This window comes from Paroedura picta, chromosome 4, assembly GCF_049243985.1.
Source record: "Paroedura picta isolate Pp20150507F chromosome 4, Ppicta_v3.0, whole genome shotgun sequence".
NCBI classification, from domain to species: Eukaryota; Metazoa; Chordata; class Lepidosauria; order Squamata; family Gekkonidae; genus Paroedura; species Paroedura picta.
In genome coordinates this window covers 84,430,547-84,453,186 of record NC_135372.1, presented here as the reverse complement: position 1 = coordinate 84,453,186, position 22,640 = coordinate 84,430,547, and the positions used below count along the sequence as shown (strand labels likewise).

Sequence of the window (22,640 nt, the reverse complement as noted above, 5' to 3'; positions counted from 1 at the left end):
CAAACAATGTAATAATGGAAAATTCATTATGTATTCATTTCAGAAATAAGACCAGCAAATTTTTGGAACTCTAAAATCTAAAGAGAAATACATATGAGGAGAATTTCAGAAATGGGAGTCTCTTGTAATAGAAAGCATTTTCAAAGACTGCTGAGGTTTTGCTGGGGGCAGAAAGTTCTATGCAGTGGGAATACAAATTTGTACCCAAAATAATGTTTCCACAGGTGGAAGGATGTCCACATATGTAGTACAGTTTTTTTTTTACTTCAACCTTTTGCTACAGTCTCAGATGTCCTCCCAATAGCTCTCCTAACAGAGAGATCCCCGAGGAACAGCAATTTGAAGGTCATTTGGGGCTATGGAGAGGAGACAAAAAAAGTCATGCTCCATGAGCAGAAAGCCTTGTGCCCATGGAAACACTCAACTAGATAATGATTCTAAAGTGTCCAGAAAGGGCAAGTGTGGGGGCTGAAGAAAAGAAATACTGATGATGGCATTCAGGCTGTAAGGGTGAGACTTGGTAATAATAATCAAAGGGACCAGGGTAGAAGATTCAAGGGGAAGAGAAATAATAACATTCATATCTAAATTTGAAGGCAGTATTAAGAGATGAGGGTGTATTATGGGAAAGGAGTAAACAGAAATTTAAAAAGGAATTAACATGGCTTCTACATGAACTTAAATATAAAACAATAAAGGAATCCTAGGAGAAAATTTGATAACCAACTCCATCAGCCAATAAAGGAATATAGAGGCCACCTAAAATTAAGAAGTAAACACAAGAAACAGTTGGAGCTAATCTTTATTCAAAACTCCAAGAGCAAACCACCAGGTTTTTAACACATAATAAATCGATTCAAAGAGCAACAATATTTGCAAGGTGTTTTAAAAAAAATTCAACTTGTTAAAATGGCATTTCCCTTCATGTGCCCCATAAACCAGACTTCAAGTCTTCAACTGGAACCTCATGAAACTTAACACTAAAAATTAAAAAGCTTAATTTATAGAACATACAGGAGTGTGAATTCTATAGGTGTTCTGCTAGTGGATCTTTCCCTTTCTTTCCTTTCCCCCAATGACTTTCTGTGGTTCCGCCGGGAGCTGAGAAACCCTCACAGATAGAAGGCAAAGTGGGACAGTGTACATTAATAAGGAGGCAAATCAAGAGAGATCATCCCTCCTCCCTCTTCCATCCAATCAATATCTACACTAAGAAACCTGTGGTTTTACCTCATGTCTTTGAAAGGTCATTTTAATTAACAAATGCTTTGTGTTATTTGTTACTCTGCTTATAGCCTCAAAGGCACCAGAAGTATGATATTTAAATACATTGCATTCAGTGTGTTACAATACCCACCCTTGAAAAAGCATACAATTTAACTTCCAAAATATATAGAAGTAGGGTTTTTTTTTAACCGATTTCTTTTTTTGTAGTGTCAATATATTTCTTGTTTCCTATTTTCCACTTCTCAAACAAATTGTGCATGTGAGTGCAGAAGCAGGTTTCAGCCCAAATATTCATAGCTGAATAAGAAATTGCATGCAAAACTGGATTCTTGTGTACAGCAACACCCATAATTCTGTTGTCAGAGCTATATGTACATGATCCTAGTCAGAAATCTGGCCATCATTCTTATAAGCTGTTTGGAGAAGGGGTGGACTTATAGAACATGCCACTGTCCAGATACACAGGACCATATTTTTCTGCTTGTTCTCATGTTCCTTTGTCCTGATCATATTGTCTTTAAGACATATTTATGGAAGCAGGATTGTCTGATCAGCGACACAAGTCTTTGTGATGTTATACAAAATGTAACCTATTGGCCAGCAAGTCCAGATTCTTAGGATGTTCATGCATTAAAAATTTCATATGCACACTATCATTCTTTGCTCTATGTAACAAAAGAACCAGTGAAAAATCAGAGGATGATTCCCCAATATGACAGATGTCACGTCTCTAGGAGCATGCCTGATTCCACATAAATTAATTATGACAACATACATCAATTTCAAATAATGCTTGCAATTTGAGACCAAGAAATACAGAAATCATGCAATAGAACTTTTTTTTTTTTTAAATTCTGCCAAACTCCTGTTTTCTAGATCACCTGAAAATGTTGATTCAGGCTTCTGAATGGTATGTGGTTTCAATTGCTTTACGACAAGTGAATATTCTCCTTAGGACTTGCCTGGATTTTCTTCTCTGGCTTCCCAGCAGCTTGGTGGTCCCCTGGGCCCCGAATATAGCCATATCTATACAAGGATGCTTTTTCCTTCCTACCAGAAATAAAGATGAGAAGAGAGAACCCCTTTTTATAGAGAACATATTGAAAGCAAACTGACACCCATCAGTAGGCAGCAGCAATTCCGCTAATCTTGTATAACATCCACAAGGGTGCTGCCCAGTTTCCATTAACTTCAGAGAGAAACTTCCCAATCTCTGGTCTATTGTACATGTATCAGTTTTCACTGCAGTCAGTTCGCCAACCCTTTTAAACCATCTTTTAAAAAAACACTTTAAAAACATTCCCATTTATGCTTGTGCTATGATACTGAGTCGTCCCCCCACATACACACAAACAATTATGCACATTAAAAAGTTCTGACGGTAACTCTGGGAGGGGGAACGTCCTCTGTTGTGCTGCAATGTCATCTGACTGCCACTCTGGAACAAGCTGCTGGCAGGGCCTCATAGGAATTCTAGTTCATGGACATGGACACCTAACAGGGACACAGACTTTTGCCCTTTGAACAGCTGCTGAGTGACACAGGGAAGACTCCTCCACTTTGCCAGCCTGATAAGCTATCAAACAACAACCTCGCTTCTCGCCATGGTCACTGATCAGAGGTAAACTACTGTTGCAAGTATTATTATTATTATTATTATTATTATTATTATCATCATCATCATCATCATCATCATCATCATCATCATCATCATCATCATCATCATCATCATCATCATCATCATCATCATTATATTTATATTTATACCCCGCCTCCCCCCGAAGGCTTGAGGCGGCTTACATAACCCTGTCCCCTAAAACCATAAAATGACAATAAAAACCGATAATTTACAGTAATGGCAACAGCGATGGCGTAATCTACTCATTTGCTCTCCGCATCCTCAACTACGGAGGGGGGTGACGCTCTCTACCGTCAGTTTGTGAGGGGGGGGCTGATCTTCTTTCCGCCCGGCCTCAGTTATAAGCCTGGTGGAAGAGCTCCGTCTTACAGGCCCTGCGGAATGCTGGTAATTCCCGCAGGGCCCTCAGCTCTTCCGGGAGCTCATTCCACCAGGTTGGGGCCAGGACCGAAAAGGCCCTGGCCCTAGTCGAGGCCAGGCGGGCTTCCTTGGGGCCGGGAACGACCAGTAGGTTAGCCCCCGCAGAGCGTAAAGCCCTGCGGCGGATATAGGGCAAAAGGCGGTCCCTCATATATGCTGGGCCTAGACCACGGATGGCCTTGAAGGTCAAAACCAAAACCTTGAACCTGATCCGGAAGGCGACCGGTAACCAATGCAGCTGCCTCAGAACTGGCTGGATGTGAGCCCTCCATGGTGTAGCTGTGCGGACTCTAGCGGCCGCATTTTGGACGAGTTGCAGTTTCCGGATCAAGCCCAGAGGCAGGCTGGTGTAGAGTGAGTTACAGAAATCTAGTCTAGAGGTGATTACTTGAGTTCAACAGAGAAGCTAGTTTTGTAGTCTCACAAGCTTTGAGGGGGAAATTCTGTTGTTAGGCAACACCATTCACATTCCAACTAGTTTTGTCCTCAATTAGTATTTCAATTGCAGCTTCACCTGGAGCTGCAACCAGTATCTTTAAGATAAAGGCCCTGGGTCTGTATAAAAGCTACAAAGGACTGATTGGGGGGGAGTATTGCTTTAAAGTTCACCCGGCTCCCAGAGAGGCACCAAGAGTTAAGGCAAAGCCCCTTGCTTCCTAAGAAAAAAACATACAAAACACCCAGGTTGTCCTCAGGCTATTACGGATAATGGGAGACTGAATCAAATTGCATGTTTGCATGATCGCTGATCCTGAGGAGGCAGAAATCAGCAACAGGCGCCTCGAGCTCCCGTTGGTGGATTAAGGACTGAGAGCAGAAAAGGGGAGGAGACCAAAAACACACCAACATTTATGCATAAAAAAAGCATCATCATAAAAGAAAAGTTGCCATAAAACTAGTTTCAGAAGCCTTGTTGAAAAACACTGCCAGAACCATGGGCAGCATTCGCAATGCAAAAACAAAAATAATACGATGGATTTCATGCTGCAAAAATGGTGCTACATTAAAGGTAAAGGTATCCCTTGTGCAAGCACTGAGTCATGTCTGACCCTTGGGGTGACGCCCTCCAGCGTTTTCATGGCAGACTCAATATGGGGTGGTTTGCCAGTGCCTTCCCCAGTCATGACCGTTTACCCCCCAGCAAGCTGGGTACTCATTTTATTGACCTCGGAAGGATGGAAGGCTGAGTCAACCTTGAGCCGGCTGCTGGGATTGAACTCCCAGCCTCATGGGCAGAGCTTTCAGATGGCTGCCTTACCACTCTGCGCCACAAGAGGTTCAATGGTGCTACATTAAGAATTAAAAAATAAGACATCATTTTTGGCAGTCTTTTAGCAAGTTTTCTGTGCTGCATAATCCACTTCTGTCTCTTAAATTCAAACTGCAAAGGATTTCTCTGTCCTCCTTCCACAAGGTCAAAGGATAGTCAGGGTGATTTCCCAGCCATCAGGGCACATGCATGTTCTTGTATTAAATCTGCACTAGCAATTGAGTTCATATCAGCAGATCATTTCTGACCAGTAACAGGCAATCGGCTTAGCAAAGGATGGTGAGACAGAATCCGTAACAGCTGATCACTTTAAATGTCTTCATCGCAGGGTTACATAAACACAATGTCAAACGAAGTTTCTTGTTTCTGGAAAAGACTGGCCAGTGACTGAGCAACTAATGTCAGTCCAGTGGCAAAAAGGCCAGTTATGAGAAATGAAAACAAATTTAAAATATTAAGAAACTCTTATTAACTCATAGAGTACTGATTTTCTGACAAATGCAAACATATTTCTTTCTGGGTAAGTGCAAATGTCCCATCTGAGAACAGAGTTGAGATCAGTTTGGCTTGTAAGAATCACCTTGGAATAATGTCCCAGAAATCCTTGAAATTGGTCATTTGAGTGTGGCAAACCCAAATATAGAATCTTATTCCAATGCATACTTTTGCCCTTAAAAAAGGCAGGTGGGCAAGTAAAAACAACAATAACTATGAGGTGGATATATGCAATCTGGGGAGATCTTATTTGCATACTTTACAAATGGCATCAGGGACTATGTCAGATAAATTGGGATGCTTGATAAGCAAAGGGCTAAACTAGTAGCACCCAGAGTGGTAAATCAGTCACCTACCAGTCAAAGATTCTTCACCAATAAGGAAAAAAAGTATAGGAACTGTTGTGAATCAGAGGGATCTGCATAAGTCAGAATATCTTTTAGTACTTCTTGAGGTGAAGTTTTCTTTTGCTTGAGGCTGGGCTCAAAAGGAATGCTCTAGCTGTGTGTGTTTGTATCTGTTTAGGGTGTGCTCAAAATGTGGGGCTGCATTGTTTCAGCTGGCATTTAGATTTCTAAGCCCTTGACAGGGTAATTGTTGTAATAGGGTATTTTGGTGAGCCCTCTGCTGGACGCTGTCCAAGCAATGCAAATCTCTCTGAATTCTGTAAATGGATCCTTTTCACTGAGCCCACACAAATGTGTCACCGTTTAAAACTGAAAGGATCCCCCCCCCGCCTTTAGCAGCAGCTACCCGCATCGAGATCTGCATTTAAAATGTGCAGACGCACGTAGGAGTAAAACTGACAGATTATAATTATCAATAGACAAGGGGGAAAACAGAAATTAATTTCCAAGGCAAAACATATAATTTGCCTTTAAACTGTAATAGCTATTCCGTTCCTCATGCAATTCACTGCTTCAAAAATCACACTTCAGTTGTCTAGGATTCCAGCCCCTTTCCCCTGCCCCAATCACTTTGACCTTATGGGATGTAAGATATAGTTTGATCTAAACATAAATGGACAGAAAACACATGAAAATGCAGCACTGGTATCTAGTACTCAGTACCTACAAGCTAAGGCTGGTTTTCAGATTGACTGAGTCCTATCAACGGAAACTCTCCCAAATCCAAATACTTTTTATTATGGTACTAAACCAATAATCAAAGTACAAAATACACAAAAAAATCATTGATAATTAAAATAGTATAAAATTTGAAACATTCGAGCTATAAGAATCAATGTTATAATTTTAAAACTCACAAGTATTCTCAAGCAATCTCTACCTAAATTGCTCCGAATCCACCCAGCTCTTCCTTGTTTTGATCGCCCTCCAAGCAAATCTGGCCACAACAGAAGTTATTCTGGAATAGGCTGCCTAAGGAGGTGGTGAGCTCCTCCTCACCGGCAGTCTTCAAGCAAAGGTTGGATACACACTTTTCTTGGATGCTTTAGGATGCTTTGGGCTGATCCTGCATTGAGCAGGGGGTTGGACTAGATGGCCTGTATGGCCCCTTCCAACTCTATGATTCTATGATTTCTGTGCGTTATTTCTGATAACATGTCTTTGATTGCCTCCGAATTGGACTTATTCTCGGGGGGTGGTATAAGTTCTGGACACTCTCCCAAGGCAAATGCTTAGAAAGCTAAGAGATGGGCGACGTGTTGCTGTTCTGGATTTAGATTCTATACTTCAGTTGCTCTAAATGCATATGATAAAAATATATAATGTCCATTTGGAATCAAATGGAAAAAAGTAAACAACTAAAGCATAACTGATACCAGTATCTTGCTTCCGTAACTGCCTGAATCTGAGAGAAAGAGAGAGAGAGAGAGAGAGAGAGAGAGAGAGAAGGGGGGCAGAGGCAAAAACAGTCAGGTAGTCAGATAGGGCCCTAACTTGGATAGCCCAGGTTAGCCCAAACTTGTCAAATCTTGAAAGCTAAACATGGTCAGCTCTAGATAGTATCTGGATGCGAAACTACCAAGAAATACCAGGGAGACAGGCAGTGGCAAATCACCTCTGAATACCTCTTGCCCTGAAAAGCCTAGGGGGTCACCAATACATCAATCGTGATGACAGCAAAAAAAAAAAATGGTCCTTCTGAAATCTAGGCTATACCAATAAATGAAATGGTCTAGGAACAGGGTGCTTGTCATACAAGATGTCTGAAAATTGCCTTCACTTGGAAAATTTTTCAAGGCAAGTGGATCTAAAGACTCTGAGGCAACTGCCAGAATGTCTCTATGGATTTATACAGACCATTTAGTGCTCTTTAGTGGTATGGTGAGTTGACACTGCACCTGTTCCTGCAAGGATAGCATAAATAGTGTGCCAGTGTTATGCAGATGGCAGGAAGAGTTTCAAAAGCAGTGGTAACAGCCTAACAGCAAGGGAACCACTTATGCACTTCTTTAAAAGGAACAGAAATGTAAAGTTTTATAGTGGATCGCATAATTTCCAACTGATTTGTCAGAACACTAAAACTGTTTAGGGAGATAAGATAACTTTTCACATTTTCCTTTTTAAAAGGCTACATAAGCAATTATGTTAAAAACATGTACACTTATCCAAGACAAAACTGTACATGAACATCATAAGACACAGTTCCAGAACAACAAAGGGGGAAAAGGACGAGGACAATATATCAACCTCTCTTTGACATCTGGAGAGTTCCCCGGGGGGCTTAAGGAAGCCATGGTTCGCCCTCTGCTGAAAAAAACATTGCTGGATGGGCGGGACCCCGCCAGCTACTGCCCTGTCTCACATCTTGGGTTTCTAGGGAAGGTAGCAGAGCGGGCTGCAGCAGACCAGCTCCTAGTTTTCTTGGAGGAAATTTCGGCCCTTGACCCACACCAATCTGGTTTCCGTCCTGGCCATGGGGTGGAGACCGCGCTGGTCGCTCTGACGGATGATATCCGACAACAGCTGGATCGAGGCGGGTCCGCCATTCTCGTACTATTAGATCTGTCGGCCGCATTTGATGTGGTTGACCACGAGCTATTGGTTCACTGCCTCGCAGGGACCGGAATTAGGGGGGCTGCGCTGCAATGGCTGGCCTCCTTCCTCTGGAACCAGATGCAGAGGGTGGCAGTGAGGGATGAACTATCGGATCCCTGGGGTTCCGCAGGGGGCGTTGCTTTTCCCCACATTGTTCAACATCTACATGCGCCCTCTGGCCCAGTTGGATCGGGGTTATGGGCTAGGGCGCCACCAATATGCGGATGACACCCAGCTCTATCTCCTAATGGGCGGCCAGCCGGACTCCCCCCCAGATACATTCACCAGCTGTTTGGAAGCAGTGGCTGGATGGCTCAGGCAGAGTCGCCTGAAACTCAACCCCTCCAAGACGGAGGTCCTGTGGCTGGGCAGAAGAGGGCAGGATCAGGAAGCGTGCCTCCCATGCCTGAATGGTGTACAATTAACATCTACACCAGTGTTCAGGAACTTGGGAGTGACTTTTGATGCCTCCCTGTCTATGGAGGCTCAAGTCACCAAAGTAGCCCAGACGGCTTTTTTTCATCTTCGCCAGGCCCGGCTACGAGCGCCCTACCTGTCCTCAGAACACCTAGCCACTGTGATCCATGCAACGGTCACTTCCAGACTAGACTACTGTTACTCGCTCTACGCAGGCCTACCCTTGACTCTGATCCGGAAGTTACAGCTGGTACAAAATGCGGCAGCTAGGGTCCTCACTAGGACACCTTGGAGGGCCCATATTCAGCCGGTACTCCGTAATTTTCATTGGTTACCAGTCTGTTTCCGGGTCAAGTTTAAGGTGTTGGTATTAACCTTTAAGGCCATACGTGGCTTGGGTCCTACTTACCTGTGGGACCGTTTGGTTGCTTATGCCCCCCGCAGGGCTCTCCGCTCTGCGAGTATGAATCTACTGACTGTCCTGGGCCCCCGGGATGTTCGCCTGGCCTTGACCAGGGCCAGGGCCTTTTTGGTCCTGGCCCCAACCTGGTGGAATGAGCTCCCGGAGGAGCTAAGGACCCTGCCGGAATCACCATATTTCTGCAGGGCCTATAAGACAGAGCTCTTCCACCAGGCATATGGTTGAGGCCAGGGCAGAGCTCGGGTTCCATCCAAGATCCCTAATCCATCGGCCAGTCATTCTCTCCTTTCTCTCTTACAGAATTAATGTCCGACCTCTCTCTGAACAAGCAGGGAAAGTGGGGAAAGTTATAGAATAGAATTCCATCTTTTATTGTAATGATGGGGGTATTTTGGGGATTTTATGTGATTTTACTTTGATTTTATATTTTATTGTGAACTGCCGTGAGACCTTTTGGTGAATGGTGGTATATAAATCCAATTATAAATAAATAAATATAAATAAACTGCAATATCACTGATGTTATTTTATTGCTACTCAAGATACCTACGCAGTTTCGTTCTTATTCTGCTTCTGGGGAATATGTTTCCTTCCAATCTTAAAACCTCAAATTAGGATGGATGGATGGATGACAGATAGGTAGGTAGAAGAGCTGGTTCTTATATACCGCTTTTCTCTACCCGAAGGAGGCTCAAAGCGGCTTACAGTCTCCTTCCCTTTCCTCTTCCCACAACAGACACCCTGTGAGGTGGGTGAGGCTGAGAGAGCCCTGATATTACTGCTTGGTCAGAACAGTTTTATCAGTGCCATGGCAAGCCCAAGGTCACCCAGCTGGCTGCATGTGGGGGAGCGCAGAATCGAACCTGGCATGCCAGATTAGAAGTCCACACTCTTAACCACTGCACCAAACTGGCTTTAGATGATAGGCAGGCAGGTGGACAGATAACCTACTTTCCTTGATTTTTCATGTTAGTTTCATTTTGATGAAAAGGGGAGAGTCAAGCCACAGACTTACCCCCTTTCCAGAATTTTTACAAGATCCATGGTAAAATATTGAACCTGAGTACTCTTTAGGTCTTTATCATCAGAAATTGAATAGTGTGTATTTTATGAAAATGCTCTTAGACTGTTATGACATTTAATTAAATTGGATTTACCAAACTTCTCAGAAATTCCATTTTTTAATTATCTGGAGCATTTCACAAGCAGACTATTTCTGTGCTCTGGTGTAGTAACAGAAAACGCATGGCATTGTGGCTCAAAGATGTGGTAAACCCAGACCTTTTCAATAAGCAACATATCAGAAGGAAAAATATAAACAGGAACATAATCTGACCCCTCTGGTTCTAATAAAACTATCACTGAAAAATTCAGGAGTCATATCTATTTACAATTCAAATCTTACTTGCAAGGTATTTCCTTAACAGCTGACTACACAAGAATGGGTTCACAGCTGTTTGTACTACATTCTTAATATGCAGTTAAGGAATACATAATTGAGAAGACTATTTTGTCAGAAATCTGCTGCTTTCTCAAGTTTTTGCTTTCTTTTCAGACTGAAAGGAAGTTTAAAATGGGAACTCAACCACGTGGATTTGACTGAAAATTTCAAGCAGCACTGAACACACACGCACACAGAGTGAGAGAGTGGGAGAGAGAGAGAGAGTTTACGTTTTCAAATGGCAATGTTATCTATTATCATAACATAAAACTAAAAACTTGTGGCACCTCAAAGACTAACATTCCCCTCATATGAGTTTTTGTGAATCACAGATTACTTCATCAGATATGTGGAGGGGTATCAAACTGGATACTTAAGGGGAAGAGGAACTGAGACAAAGAGGATAGATATGCATTCTTTTACCAGTTGTACACATATACATTTCCTGTGTAAGTGAATAGAATAGGATGAGCACTTACAAACAAATAAACAAGATGCTGAACTCAGGAAGAAGTATTCAGAAGCAAAAATTAACTGATATTGGTAAAAAAAAAAGTTGTGCTCTGATGAAATAAAAGAGCCAGCAACCAGATTCATGGCCATTATGTGGAAATAATGGGAGATGGCTCGTAAACTTCTGTCCAGGCTGGGTTGTTGTGGACCCCTCACATGTGTCTCTCTGCTCTCCCTCCGGCTGAAGGTTAGGAAGGATGGGACCCGTGAGGGCCGCGGGGTTATTTTCTTTGTCCTGGATATCTCCCGTGTGACCACTCAGGAGGAGGGGACTCGTGGGGATGTCCTGACAGCCTTCCAGTTGGGAACTTTATACTACAGATGGACACATACCAACCCACGGATCTCCAAGAACCCATGAAATGGAATAGAAACATGGCTACATATGGCTACACCCCTGACGACTGTACATTTCCAAATATAGGTCTTACCCTTATATGCATGTTTTTGGGGGATGGTGTGAAGCATGCAAAAATCTCTCTTCCTGCATAGAGAGCTTGGGTTTTGGTTTCCATGGCTACTCCAATAATTACCCATTTAGCTTGAAAGGCATCCTTGTAAGCCAAGAGTAGTGCTCCCTTTGGTTTCAATGGGAAAGCCTTGTTATATATACTCCCTGAGGCCACGTGAGACTCATTGTGTTCTTTTGCTCTCATTGAGAGAAGGTGGAAGAGAGAGAGAGACATGCATAGCTATTTGGAGGGAGAGAATTTTGTGGGATAGATGGAGGGCAAAAACAAGGTTCTAAAGGTCTGATCCTTATGATCATCAGGGTTTTTGCATCCCGTTACTTCAAACTCAGTGTAAAATCATCTATTCTATCAATAGCTCCAGCATACACCACAAATATCATTGAGCCAGGCCTTTGTGGCGATTTGTTGTAGTTGTTAGGTGCAAAGTCATGTCCTCTATCGTTCCCCAGAGTCAATTTAACTGCTTCAGTGACTCCATCCAGACACCTCATTCTCTGTCGTTCCCTTCTTTTTTTGCCCTCAATTGTTCCCAGCATTAGGCTCTTCTCCAGGGAGTCCTTCCTTCTAATGAGGTGGCCAAAGTATTTGAGTTTCATCTTCAGGATCTGGCCTTCTAAGGAGCAGTCAGGACTGATCTCTAGGACTGATCGGTTTGTTCGCATTGCAGTCCAAGGGACTCAAGAGTGTTCTCCGGCACCACAGTTCAAAAGCCTCAATTCTTTGACCTTCGGCCTTCCATATGGTCCAACTTTCACAGCCATACATTGCAACTGGGAAGACCATGCACTTTTGTTGGCAGTGTGATGTCTCTGATTTTTAGGATGCTCTCTAGATTTGCCATAGCTTTCTTCCCCGGGAGCAAGCATCCAATTTCTTTGCTGCAGCCCAGGAAAACAAAATCTGTCACTGCCTCAATTTCTTCCCCATCTATTTGCCAGGAATTGAGAGGGCCGCATGCCATGATCCTTGTTTTCTTGATGTTGAGTTTCAATCCAACTTTTGCACTGTCCTCCTTCACCCGCATCAAGAGGCTCTTTAGTTCCTCTTTGCTTTCTGCCATTAGTGTGGTATCATCTGCATATCTGAGATTGCTGATATTTCTCCCTGCAATCTTGATCCCAATTTGTGACTCATCTAACCCTACCTTTTTCATGATGTTCTCCGCATAGAAGTTAAATAGGCAAGGCGACAGTATACAGCCTTGCTGAACTCCTTTCTCAATTTTGAACCAATCAGTGATTCCATGCCCAGTTCTCACTGTTTCTTCTTGACCTGCATATAGGTTTCTCAAGAGACAATAAGATCCTCTGGTATGCCCATCTCTTTAAGAACTTGCTACAATTTGTTGTGCTCCACACAATCAAAGACTTTAGTCAATGAAGCAGAAGTAGATGTTTTTCTGGAACTCCCTAGCTTTCTCCATGATCCAGTATATGTTGGCAATTTGATCTCTAGTTACTCTGCCTCTTCGAAATCCTTCCTTTACTTCTGGACGTTCTCGGTCCATATATTGCTGGAGCCTAGCTTGAGCATAGCTTTGCTAGCATGAGAAATGAGTGCAATACTGCGGTAGTTTGAACATTCTTTGGCATTGCCCTTCTTTTGGAATTGGAATGTAAACTGACCATAGCGATACCATGGGGCAAAAACATGGTTCCAAAAGTCAAATCCTCATGGATCTTCAGGGTGTTTGCATCCTTTCACCCCAAACTCACCATAATATCGGCATAAGATCACTTCTTCTATTGATAGTCACAGCTTATAACACAAAAATCACAGGTCCACGACTTCCTGGCCATGGTTTCAAAGTTTTACTTTAGTCACCCTCAAATCTTTACTCAATTACATATCATGGCTATAGGTATGGGCACTTTTAACACCACAGAAATCTCCAAATGCACATCTCTGTGGCTCTGTCATGGTGCTAAGATCTGAACCATGGTATCCTCATGGATCCTCAAGACTTTTGTGTTACACCACCCAAAACACAACTCCAGACAGAAGCTAATGCTTTGTGATCTGCCTGGGTGGCCACAATCCAAGTGGGATTAATAGCAGGGATTAGGATCACGGCCCTGTTAATGGGCAGTTCTCCCTCCCACAGAATACAAGATGCCCCACAGATGGCTTCTAATGGGAAGAACATCCTTCCCTTCTCAACCACTCTCAGTGGAAAAATAAGTCTACAGTGGTCACATTCAAGGTAGAGTGTCAGGATGAGAGAGTGGAACTGTAGTCCACAATGGGAAGTTTGGTCACAAATGTTCATGAATGATGGTTTGCGACCTCTGTTACAGGGGATTAAACATCTGGAGATGCTGCATGGAGGGGTGGTGGCAGTGGTAGGGTGGTGTTAGAATTGAGCTGTAATTGCTCCCTCCCACAGGAGGAAGAGGCCGAAAACATACCCAGCATCTAGAGACGGCCAGGCATCCCTGCCTTTGCTTGGCTACCCGACTTCCAGTCAGTCCCCAGAGTTCATTTAATGACTCCTAGGGAAAGGAGGGCTGTTGTGTCCTCCATATGATGGATCTGGAGGGTGTGCCTGTGGTGTGGGGATGACCAGGGGGTCCACAATTTGGGAGGGACCAGGATGTGCTGTTGCTGTCACCACACTTCCCAGGTCCTAGGACTGGTGCTCATAGGTAGTTGTGCTCAGCAGGTGTTAGATAGGTGGATAGATGGTGGTGTAGATGGGCAGGCAGATAGCTGGTTAGGTAGGCGGTTAGTAGATAGCTGGTTAGGTTAGGCAGGTAAATGGTTAGATAGGTAGGTAGAATGTTGGGTAGGTAGGCAGGTAGACAATTGGTTAGGTAAGTATGTAGATAGTTTAGTAAGTAGGCAGGTAGAAAGTTGGTTAGGTTGACAGGTAGATAGGTGGACAGTCAGAGCACCTCACCAAGGACCTAGGGAGCGTGTTGGGAACTACAAACCATCCAGGCCCCTCCAAGCTTTTGGACCCTTGTGGTCATATGTGCAGGCATCACTTGGTCCTTGTGGGGCTCCCGATGCTCATTTCAGTCATCATCCGTTGTCCACAGGAAACCATACTCCTCTCTAAAACTATAACATGGGAAGATAGATGGGTAGATGACCACTTCCCAGGGCCAAAGGAGAGAAGGGTGGACACTGGACAAGACCCAGAAAGCATATACACAATAAGGTTATAAAGCCATGGGCTCCACAGTGAATTTCACATGTATAGCACCCCAGGAAACAGCTAAAAAATTAACAAACTCAAGCAAATCCAAAGGTTCGTGAATACGGGGTGTCCATGCAAGTTTGCGGTTCAAGGTTTGTGACATTCCCCTGACCCACAACCCTCCACAAATTCAATGATTTTTCCATTTTCCAGGTTTGTGCCCACCTTTACTTCATCCTATCAGTTCATTAACTGGAAATACAAAATCTTCAATGCTGACCGAATATGCCTTTATATCAGTGTCTGGCTCATTGATAATCACTCATTTGGGTGGATTTATGTCCAAACTGCATGTTACATTGGAGCTAAATGACTGGAAATCCAGACACTTTTGTCTCAGAGAACAGCCATTTGACTGTAAAACCAGTCACAGGGTATATGGACTGGGGTCATGGTGCTGTAAAAAGTGGGGTCAAATCTTCCCATCCCCATTCACTTTCTCTAGTCAGGCTAGTTATAGCCCCAGAAAAACAACAACAACAGAAATCCATAGCTTGAAGGGAAAACTTTCTCAGTGGAGACTGTGTGTGTATACTTTAGTCTTTAGCCTCTCTGAACAGTTTTCTTTGTTCACCCTGTTGAAATCCTTGTTGTTCAAGTAGCTTGAAGAGAGAAATGACTCAAGGTCTCTGTTGTTTAATTAGAAATTCATAGACCTCATCCATTCTTACTCCATAATGTGCCTGGTGCTTCCGAGTAATGCTTTCAATTCATCTGTTCGTGTATGAGATCATAACCTTTATCACAATTATATCACACACAAACACTTAACTTGAAAAGCTTCATGAAACAATTAATTGTTTAGGAGGAAACATTTGGAGGGTTGCTGGCTGGTCAAGAAAGAATTTTCAAGACTGTTCAGGAGCAATTGTGCAGAAAGTGCTATCCAGAAAGGTACCAGTGACATTACTCAAGTGGTTTCTGAATACCCCTAAAATTTAATTAAAATAAACTTTGCTCTTACTATATCCCCTTCTCTCTGGATTGAATTAGACAGTTTGGCATGCAATTTATCTGACATTTATGTAAGATTCTGTATCTTAGAGTGGGGCTACAATTATGATTCTCTGGAAAGCAGCCCAGTCCTTCCTGATAGAATCCTGAAGCTTCCCGTCTCCTGGCTGACCTTACAGACAATGTTAGAGAAGTCTGCTCACTATTCCAACCTTTTTTTTTTCATTACTAACCACCTAATACTCACAAGGAGAGTGAAAGCTAAGATTTTCTCTCATATGACTAATCTTCCCCATTCAAGAGATCGGGAAGAGTAGCTGCATGACCATTAATGGAAGCAACAGTTTTAGAAATTATTTTATCTTCATACAGAGCCTAGCAAACTTTTGATGCTTTAGAAATAATAATAACTGATCAGTATTACAGGTTGCATGACAGAAGTCATCTGATACCAAAGGCAAAGGAGAGGAATGATCTTTTCAAGCATCATTGAATTCCAAAAGGAAAGATGAACATTTTAGTCTTCTAGTTTGCCATATGGAGGGAAAACTAAACAATAGAGGATAATGCTATCCTCTGGAAAACAGAAAGGTTATTTTAACACTACATAAAGGAACACATCTTAATCTATTAAAAAAACCAGATGTCTTAGACAAGACAGCTAAAAACAGATGATAAAAATAAGCACAAGATGAACAAAAGCATCATTGAAATTCAAATTTTTGGTAATAGAACTCAAAAGGCGGATGGAGCAGGCTCTTTAAACATTAAAGAAGCTTAAAAACCTGAACATTTACAGGTTTGCACTTCCTATTTAAAAACACCAGGTGGAAAGATAAACAGATGGTTTTTTGAAACTTACCATGTGCTGGAGATTGGAACCAAAGGTCTTTCTGAAATGGGGTTTAGTCTATAGTAGTCCAAGAAAGTTCTGGCTACGTTCCTTCCTAATTTCATATCTGTGAGTGCTTAATTAAGGAGAATTGTTTTTTCTTTAAAATTAGAAAAAACAAGAGTAAAGGTAAATTGCACTGTGAAGTGATGCATAAACAAATTTTGAATGAGCAGACCAACAGAACTAAAATCTTCAGGGATTATCTCAATGTTTGATAGCAGCTATGTAAAACTGTCATTTTAAACACAAAAAATATGTTGCTAAAATTCCCCCTCACACCTGTTTTTCTGCATCAATAGTTCCTTGAACGGCTCCACAGAGGTACCCAACATGTTAGTTGTACAGAATACCATGTTTGCTGTTATTTCTTGAAACTTCATAGCTGGTAATTATCTACCAAGTCCCACACCTGAAATGAATTGTGATTATTTAGAAACAAGATGCTGATGCTGATCATCATCATCACCATGATCATCATCATCAGTATCAAAGATTTGTATACTATCTTCCTGAAGTCAGCTCAGGGCAGTGTACATTATACATTGTCATAATAAAACATACATAATACTGTCAGTCATCAAAATTATTCTCATTAGAAATTTAAACAATCTGCTACAAACAATTATTAAAAATATCTTTAACCTCTCCTATTAAATAAAAGAGTAAGGCCACCTGGGAAGGAGTTAGGGCGGGCCCTGTCCAGGATAAAAACTCAGAGGGCCCAATCAGGAGCCGCGAAGCAGCTCCTGATTGGGCCCTCCAAGTGTCCATCCAGGGCCAAACAGCCAATGGGGAGGTGCGCAAAGTGCCTTCCTATTGGCCCCTCACCAGGACAGACCAAAATTCTATTTACCCAGCCCAGTCTGGCTGCCAGTCTGCTCCTGACCACCGCAGGGAGAGGAGATCAGTAGGACTGCCAAGGGGGATGAGAACACAGGCTTGGACAGGCTGTGCCAGCCCTTTTCACTCCAAGGCTGTCCTAACTGCCATGTCCGACTGCAAATTGCCTCAGAACCCTGACAGAGCTGGCAGGAGGCTGCAGAGTGCTCCCCCTCCCCCCCTTCAGGCCTGCTGCAAAGGAGCCTCTGACAGGCCCTGACTGAGGGAAGAAGGCCTTCCCAAGAGCAACGTAGGGGAGCCTGAGGGCCTTCCTTTTGAGGGGGGGGGGACTTTCCCCTTCTGCCAAACAGTTGGCTGACAGGGAAGACACAGAAAAGCCCCTTCTCACTTAAAATGCTGCTCTGGCCGGGGGTTAGACACAGCCAAGCCATGTGTCTTTCTTCTTTGCAACTCTCTGCAGATTTGAGGCCACTGCACAACATTATTCTGCAGAGGAAACTGGCTCTTTTGTCTCCTGTTTCATCTGCACAACAACCCTGTGCAGTAGGCCTCAAGTCTTTCAATTCAACAACAACCTGTGTGGGAAGCCTTAAATGTTTCTTCTCTACCACAACCCTGTCCAAAGTAGCCCTTTCTGCCTGAGGAGCTGATCTTTATACTCTGCAAGTGAGCTGTAATTCCAGGAGCTTTCCAGGCCACACCTGTAGGTTGGCTACCCCTGGGTTGGAAATATTCCTGGAGTCCAGCCTTCAAAGGAGCCATTTTTGCCTGCAGTTGGTAGGGAGTGGTGCAGGAGTGTCCCTCCTGGCCTATGGGTTATGGACAGCCCTTACCAGCAACTGTTTGTATTCTGGGGTGCAGACAGGCAGACCAGCATCAGTCCTGTGAGTCTGGAAAGTGCAGGAAGATCTAAATAAATATTTACAGCCTGAAACTGTAAATAGAGAACAAGTAAATGTCTGGAGACACATAGTAACTGAAATAGTAATTGGCAAATAACCTTGGTATAAAAAACCTTACTAAGGTCAAGACTGCTGTGCACAGACAGTCTTCCTCTTAGGGTTGCCAGCTTCCCTGTGAGGCTTGCTACCCCACCTCCCTCATGGGGAGTCTGCTATGGGGAGAGAAGGGGAAGACGATTGGAAAATGCTTTGAGACACCTGAGGCCTGCTGGGTCACTGCGGCCCATTCCCAGTTCTCTCAGATCTGTCACAGCCCCACATACCTCACAGGTTGACTATTGTGGGGAGACGAATGGAAAAGGTGTTTGTAAACCGCTTTGAGACTCCTTTGGGTAGTAAGCAATAGGGTACAGAAATCCGTTCTTCTAAGGAGCAACCATGAAAGAAGCATGTGGGCACATAACATTTTACCAACAGTGAAAATATGGAGACAGAAGGAACAGGGTGGACACCTGTGTACTGTGACTACCCTATGTGTATTAGGGCATTTCGGTGAATGTGGCCTAATTCACACAAGAAGGGAAATGACATAGAACTGGGGGAAATTGGTTGCCATGTAATCTTCCCCTAAGAAGAGTCTCCAGTCTGATTTTCCCTTCACATATCTGAGGACATGGCTCTGGAAAGCTCATCTGTAACCACTATGCCACAATTCCCAAAGGTCAGTCCTCTCCCACACTCAACGAACATTCCACACCACAGGTTCTTGACACCCATATCTCCACACTCATACCCTCATTTGCCACCATACCACCACAACCTCCCACACAACACACACATTCAACCCCATGCCCTTACAGACTGGACAACTCCTCCCCTTCCTCTTCCCACTGCCAAGCTCTAGCGCCCGTTGTATTATTGGAGACAATGGGCTTGGCCCCTAGTTTAAACCATAATTAAGCAATTGTACAGACATGGTTGACTCTCTCTCTCTCTCTCTCTCTCTCTCTCTCTCTCTCTCTCTCTCTCTCTCTCTCTCTCTCTCTCTCTCTGGATGTTCTCCTTCGAGCATTTCTGATGGGGGGGGGGCAAGTAGATGTTATCAATTCACTGGCCCCAACAAAAAGCTTGGCAGAAGAGCTCTGTTTCTGTGCCAGCCCCGACAGGGTCCAGATCTCTTTAGGAGCTCATTCCACCAGGTGGGGGGCAGGGTAGAAAACAGCGTGGCCCTGGTTTTGTATAAAGTGTTATATCAATAGTTAGCTGCTGGATCTTCCAAAACTGGGAATATTCACACATCTTATATAAAGATTACACCTTTTAAATAAAATGTTCATTACTATCTGCCCACTTGTGTTAGGGATTTCAAAACAAATGAGTTTAAGATTCAAAGTGCACATTCCACGATCAACTCTCTGCTCATTATTTTTCTTTCAAACAAAAAAGTGAAATTATCTGGTCTTTACCCTGTAACTAAAAGATGGATGTATTATAAACAGAAGCTGATCTATGAAGATGTATATAAGCTAAGGTCTAATTGTAGGAGTGACACTAAAGCCTGTGGTGAATTACAGTTCAATTGGTAGAAAATACAAAATATTGAAGAACAAACCCTTTCATGAAGTATTCAGTTAAGAATGGGCAAGTTTCCCATTCTATACTGGCAATCAGATTTATTCTCACAAAAACCTTTACCATTTGTAAGTATAAGGAGGGATAGAAATCCCCCCCCCACCACCACATGTGTAAATGTAAATAGATAACCAGTATGTACAGTGAAGGTATAAGCAAAAATCTCCTCTACTAGGAAGCCAAAGGTACAGGAGAATCCATGTTAAATTCAACTAGAGAATCATTATAAGGATTAGGATCAACAATATGCCATTTTGATTTGTGGTAGCAAGATTTCCATAAGAAACTGCCATGCTTCTTAATCGAGGCCTTGTCTTGTGATTCCATGGGATCTTCCAACACTCAGACCAAACTGAACAGCCAGTGCTTACAGGACAATAACCTTAAATTCCATTAATCTCAAGAGTGCCCATTGTAATACAAATCTGGTTTCTGCGATTAGCTAAAAATGAAACAGAGTTTTTATGCCCCACTTTTCATTGCTAGAAGGAGTCTCAAAGTGGTTTACAATTGCCTTCCCTTCCTCTCCCCACAACAGATACCCTCTGAGGTTTGTGGGGCTGAGAGAGCTCTGACAGGACTGCTCTATGAGAACAGAACAGGACTGTGACTAGCTCATGGTCACCCAACTGGCTGCATGTGGAAGAATGGGGAATCAAATCCAGATTTCCAGATTAGAAGCTGCTGCTTTTAACCACTTTACCAAGGTGGCCAAGATCTTGAGTATATAAGAACCCCTTTTTCGCTGGTATTTGGATTCAGTTGGTTTAGTCCTCCCCTAAGACTGTTCCTGCACTACCAGCACTTCAGAACTCCCCCTCCAAGACTTTTGACTACACACATGCTTTGGATCAGTTGGATCTCTCCCTATCACTTCCGCTCTGAATTAAGGTGCCTTATCATAGCTGGACACATGTAAAAGCCCCCATCCTAATGGCTTCTTGGGTGACACTGTCTCACTGTCATATAGGTTTCAAAATATAGGGACTTATTTCAGTTGGAGATGAATTCCGTCATGAGAGTCCCCGCCAGTAGTCTGAAATTCTTTAGTCTAGTTGTGGATTTACTGCTTTCAGTGCAGTTTGTGAAAATATATATCATTAATTAATTCATTCATTTTCATTCATTCATTCATTGCATTTGTATACCACCCTCCCATAAAGTCTCAGGGTGCTTCACATAGAACGTAACAGAACAGTACATCAAACTCACTGATCATAATGAATGAATGGTAACAATAATAACAACAATGAATAGAGAAAACCTTCAGCATATAAACAATCTAACAGGCCCATGGAATCAGTCCCATGGGTTCAGGGGGGGAGGATCGAGGCCCAGTAGCTTTTATTTTTATTTTTGGTCAACCTCAACCAAATACCAGGTGGAGGAGTTACCTTTTTCAGTTCCTGCAAAACTGTTTTAGTTCTGTCTGGGCCCTGATCTTCTCTGGGAGTTCATTCCACCAGGTGGGGGCCAGGACAGAAAAGGCTCTGGCCCTAGTTAAGGTCAAGCAGACTTCCTTGGGGCCTGGTATCCTTAGCTGGTTGGAGGTGGTGGAGCATAGAGCTCTGAGGCCCAGGTACACCGGGCCCGATCCAGAATTTGACTGGTAGCCAGGACAGTTGTTGGAGGACGGGTTGGATATAGGGACCTCTACGGTTTTGCTGAGGACCCTCACCACTGCATCTTGGACCAGTTGCAGTTTCCAGATCAGAGTTAAGGGTAGGCCTGCATACAGCAAGTTCGAATCATAGAATCATAGAGTTGGAAGGGGCCATACAGGCCATCTAGTCCAACCCCCTGCTCAACGCAGGATTAGCCCTAAGCATCCTAAAGCAGAAGTTGCAGAAGTCTAGTCTAGAGGTGACCATTGTGTGGATCACTGTGGCTAGGTGTTCTGGGGCCAAGTAGGTTGCTAGTAGTTTAACTTGGCGAAGGTAGTAGAAGGCCAGCTGTGCTACTCTTGTGACCTGGGTCTCAATGGAAAGGGGAACATCCAGAAACACACCCAGGTTCCAGGCAAAGTGGGTCGCTGAAAGTTGCACTCCGTCCAGGTTGGGCAGATGCACTTCCTTGTTTGGACCCTTCTATACTGTGCTGATGCTCAGAGGTGAGCCAGGTGGTAAGCGAGCAGGGAGTGAGGGATGGGGGTCCTGGGACCATGGTTGGGGGGAGGGTGATTGCTCAGCCAGTCACTGGGGCCTGGGAGAGAGGAGTCCCATTCCTGGACTTGCCGTTGCATGTGGGAGGGGCCAGGTTGGGAGGTCTGGTGGCCAGCGGGTGGGAGATAGGAGGGAAGGGGAAGCGAGCCCTGGCTTAGGCACCATGGGTAGTGGGCTGCCACCATGGGGAGGCAGGGAAGAGGGCTGGGAGATAGGGGGACCTGCGACACGAGGCCTTACTACCAGCTTCCAGCCTGCTCATGGCCTGTGCCTGCCTCCAAACCTCACACTCAGGTGCTGCGCAGGCCAGCCAGGATTTTGCCTGCTGGGAGGAAAGCAGCTGTGCAAGTGAATGGGAGATATTTTGGGGGGGGACCACCCAGGCCAGGCCTTGCCTGTGCCTCCTTTAAGCCTCCTGCTTGGTGGTTGCACAGGCAGGCAGGTAGGTGGGAGGGGGGTGAACAGCCAGGCCTTGCCAGTGTTGCCTTTAAGCCTCTCACTCAGGTGGCTGTACGCATGGGTGGGAGAGGGAAACAGCCAGGCCTCACCCACATCACCTTCAGGACTCCCTCTCAGCCAGCTGTGCCAGCGGGCAGGAGGGGTGCCACCAGGCAGAAAGGGTCGAACAGCCCACATCGCATTGCCCACATCGCCTTCAAGCCTCCTGCTCCTTTCCTCCTCCCTTCTTTACTGCCATTCCTTCCTTCCTTCCTTCCTTCCTTCCTTCCTTCCTTC

General features: G+C 44.0%; 1 protein-coding gene across 2 annotated transcripts in view; it reads right to left on the bottom strand.

The window, feature by feature from the left end:
• Positions 1-786: 786 nt before the first annotated feature.
• Positions 787-22,640, bottom strand: part of BEND5 (BEN domain containing 5) — a 1,107,701-nt gene continuing 1,085,847 nt past the window's right edge. Inside the window, exons 12-13 of one of the 2 annotated variants that reach the window (XM_077333806.1) lie at positions 16,337-16,433; positions 787-2,277 (exon numbers count right to left, since the gene is read on the bottom strand). In XM_077333806.1, coding sequence (XP_077189921.1) covers positions 2,157-2,277; positions 16,337-16,433 — 218 coding nt within the window. In that variant the 3' untranslated portion in view covers positions 787-2,156. The remainder of the gene's footprint in view (positions 2,278-16,336; positions 16,434-22,640) is intronic. The other variant, XM_077333807.1, reaches the window with a different exon arrangement.